The sequence below is a fragment of the Austrofundulus limnaeus genome, unplaced genomic scaffold (assembly GCF_001266775.1).
Source record: "Austrofundulus limnaeus strain Quisiro unplaced genomic scaffold, Austrofundulus_limnaeus-1.0 Scaffold309, whole genome shotgun sequence".
Classification (NCBI taxonomy): Eukaryota; Metazoa; Chordata; class Actinopteri; order Cyprinodontiformes; family Rivulidae; genus Austrofundulus; species Austrofundulus limnaeus.
The window spans coordinates 627,180-630,545 of record NW_013952711.1 but is presented as its reverse complement, the minus strand read 5'-3'; the positions used below and the strand labels follow the sequence as shown (position 1 = coordinate 630,545).

Genomic DNA, 3,366 nt, shown 5'->3' with positions numbered 1-3,366 from the left:
CACACACACACACACACACACACACACACACACACACACACACACACACAAACACTAAGCCATTTCAGGTAACAGCAAGTATTCACTTGAAGACTAATTGGCAACTCAAAATTGCAAGAAAATAGATGAATGTTCGTTTGCAGTCTCACTAAAGTCTGACTTTTTACAATCAAGCAACCAGGATAGTCCTGTGTTTGAATTTTGCATGGCCAGTTTTAAAAATCACAAATTACTTTTGTACACTCAGCTTACAAAACTGTATTTTCAGTTGTGCAGAATATTTTGTTTTAACCTCCACCCAAACTGTATAAACTAACCCACCTATTGTCTTTATGGTTTGACATAATTTTGCCAAACAAGACTGTTGCCTACATGAAAACAAGGATATTGTCGAGATTAGGCAAAAACCTTGCAACAAAAAGAAGCACTTCATTTTAATTTACTTTGTTGTGTCTGTGGCTGAATCATATTATTAATAAAGGTTAAATTGTATTGTGACAGGGATGAATCGTATTGTAATTAAAGGCTGATTCATATTCTAACTAGAGACTGAATTTTATCATGAATAAAGGCTGAATAATATTGTGACTAAAGTCTCCATTGTTATGCAGCAGTTTTTGCTGTTTATACTTCTTTACCAAATCTGCTCAGTAGCAGTGCATCAAGATATCTGTTGTATCAGCCACACTCCAGAGGTGCACAATCCTAAATCCAACCAGCCAGACTTTCTTTAGATTTTTGTAACTGGTCTTAAGCAATAGTTTTGCATGCTTTTATTTAAAACATTTTTTTTACTGTTGACTGCCTCTTTGCTTCCTTTATATTGCATTCCTTATACTGGACCATTTTTCAGAGATATGTTTCAGACTTTTGGCGGCACGGTGGCTCAGTTGGTAGAGCTTACGCCTCTCAGCAAGAAGGATGCCAGTTCAAATCCCGGGCCGGTGACATTTCTGGGTATAGTTTGCATGTTCTCTCCGTGCATGCGTGGGTTCTCTCTGGGCACTCTGGCTTCCTCCCACAGACCAAAAGCATGACTGTTAGGTTAATTGATAACTCTAAATTGTCCCTAGGTGTGAGTGAGAGAGTGAATGGTTGTTTGTTGTGTGGCCCTGTGATGGACTTGCGGCCTGTCCAGGGTGTACCCCGCCCCTCGCACTGTGACTGCTGGATATGGGCACCAGTGACCCACGCGACCCTGAAAGGAAGAAGCGTGTACAGAAAACGGATTGATGGGTGGATGTTTCGGTTTATTAGGCCACTTAACACAAGCCTAAAAGTCCTTCAAGCAAAAGTGAAAATAAGTGGAAAAAACAAAAACAAAAAATGCTTTCCAGGAATTTTAGAAAAATAGACAACTTTTTAAAAAAGTCTCCCTAAAAGCTATTTAAAATAAATTTGGAGAAGATCCAGATGTGACATTTTTAAAGCATTGTTGCCTCATTTTGAATTATTAATGAGCTGCTTTCAGGAGRATTTTGGTAGCTTGGTGGTCAGTGTCACAGTCTCGTAATCCTGAGACTGCAGGTTTGAGTTCAGGTTGCGTCTGGACATAAAACATMTTTCATACAAGTTTGCTTGCTGTGGCAACCCCTACAGAAGGAAGCAGCTGAAAGGAAAATCAACAAACTCCTTCTGAATAAAGCTCAAACGTTAGTCATTCATGATCTGTTTCCTATACTTTCTTAAGACAAATGTCTGTGTACTATGTTAGAAAAGTTCCCCAAAAAATACAAAGATTAACTTGCAAAGCTTGATTTGAAACATAAGTTGGTAATTCCAGTATATTTGGAGAAATTGCTTGTTGTCTTATTTATGTCTGATAACTTCATGACGGTTATAATTTTATTTTTTCCTCACCCTCTTTCAGTTGCAGCAGAACCTTGCTGTCCCTGGGATCACAGCAGAAGTAGCCTCCACCCAGGTCGTCCCAAAACAACACATCTTGCCTGAACTGCAGCTCCTCCGCCCACTGCAACCATTCTGTTTGTAGAGATGCCTCGTAAAGATCCAACAGGCCGCAAATGAGAAAGGTATAGTCATCCAGGAAGCCAGAGATAGGTGGAGATCTAAGCAACACAAATAAAGATGAGAAGAGGAATAAAGAAAGAGRACATGAAGAGTATATTTACCATTAAATAATTATTTATGGGGTAATGTTGGAAATACTACTGGTGAACTAGTTAGAAATTTTCTAATTTATTATCTTATTTTTATACAAAAATTTGTGTTTATATTGCCTGAAGAAAGTAAGGCCAAGGCTACAGTCAAGACAATAAAGAACTCGGAAAAAACTCAGTTTACAGATCAACTCTAAAGAGTGTGAAGACATTTATTGAAACAATCAGGCTTTTATTACAAAACTAAAAAGAATCATTAGGAACATCAGTAGTGACATCTTTAATTRAGGATGCAAAAACTCAGGTATGGGAGAAATTTAGGGAGGCCATAAAGAAGGATGTTCAGTTGGAGTTGGTTCTGGCAATCTATTAGGTGACTCAGAAAAGTAAAGCAAGCCCTGACCCAAGCAGTGTTTTGTTCGGGTGGGGAACTGCTGACACCCCCCACCCCACCACCACCACCACCACCAATTATGGAATCACACTTCTCAGCCTCCCTTTTCTATCTCTTGTGGATATAAAAGGAAACAGTTTAAAAAAATCCTCTCAGTCACTGAAAATGTATTTACCACATTTTAATCTGGGCCCTAAAGGGTTAATGCTCCTGAAAGRGACCGTGTCTCCTGCTGCAGCGCATGTGTGAGTGATAGAGAGGAGAGCTCAGCTTGGTGTTTTAGTCCAGCATGACTTGTAGACTAACAGCAGCTCATTCTGCCTAGACTTATGGTGCTTTGAGTTCACAAAGGACTGGTTATTTTTTAAAAGTTGAGGGACAAAGGGGACATCGTAGCTGCTGAACATGAACGGACTCGCAGGCACCAGGTCGCACGCGGGGTCTGTGTTGGTGATTCTTCATAAGGTAACCAAGCTGTGGCTTCACCTGTTGGATTTTCCTTTAAAGAAAAAGAAAGTAGCTTGCAAAGCGGTCGTGAAAAACAGCTAGAGTTTTCATCGCATGTTTAATCACACACACATACGTCTCTCTACCTTTGTGAGGACCACACATGCAGCACTCACATCCTCGTTCTGCGCCGTCAAACATGCTCAACTGCTCAAACATACATATACAACATTGTAAATTTTTAAATCAGGTCAAAGTTACCTAAAGACAACAAGAGAGTTGCATCTGTCTATTTAACCAGTTAATTTCTATTGTGTTTGAGCAAATGATGGCATATTATTGGGGGGATTATCTTAACTGGATCAAATTATTGTGGGGGTCATAACCCCCCTAACCCCCCTGCAA

At 39.7% G+C, this 3,366-nt stretch overlaps 1 protein-coding gene across 3 annotated transcripts in view; it reads right to left on the bottom strand.

Annotated features, from left to right (window-relative positions):
- The window catches only part of LOC106527113 (spermatogenesis-associated protein 20), a gene marked incomplete at its 5' end in the record, with an annotated part of 21,964 nt that extends 19,895 nt beyond the window's left edge, over window positions 1-2,069 (bottom strand). For all 3 annotated transcript variants that reach the window (XM_014021880.1, XM_014021881.1, XM_014021882.1), the window contains 1 exon segment: window positions 1,861-2,069. In XM_014021880.1, coding sequence (XP_013877334.1) covers window positions 1,861-2,069 — 209 coding nt within the window.
- Window positions 2,070-3,366: the final 1,297 nt, after the last annotated feature.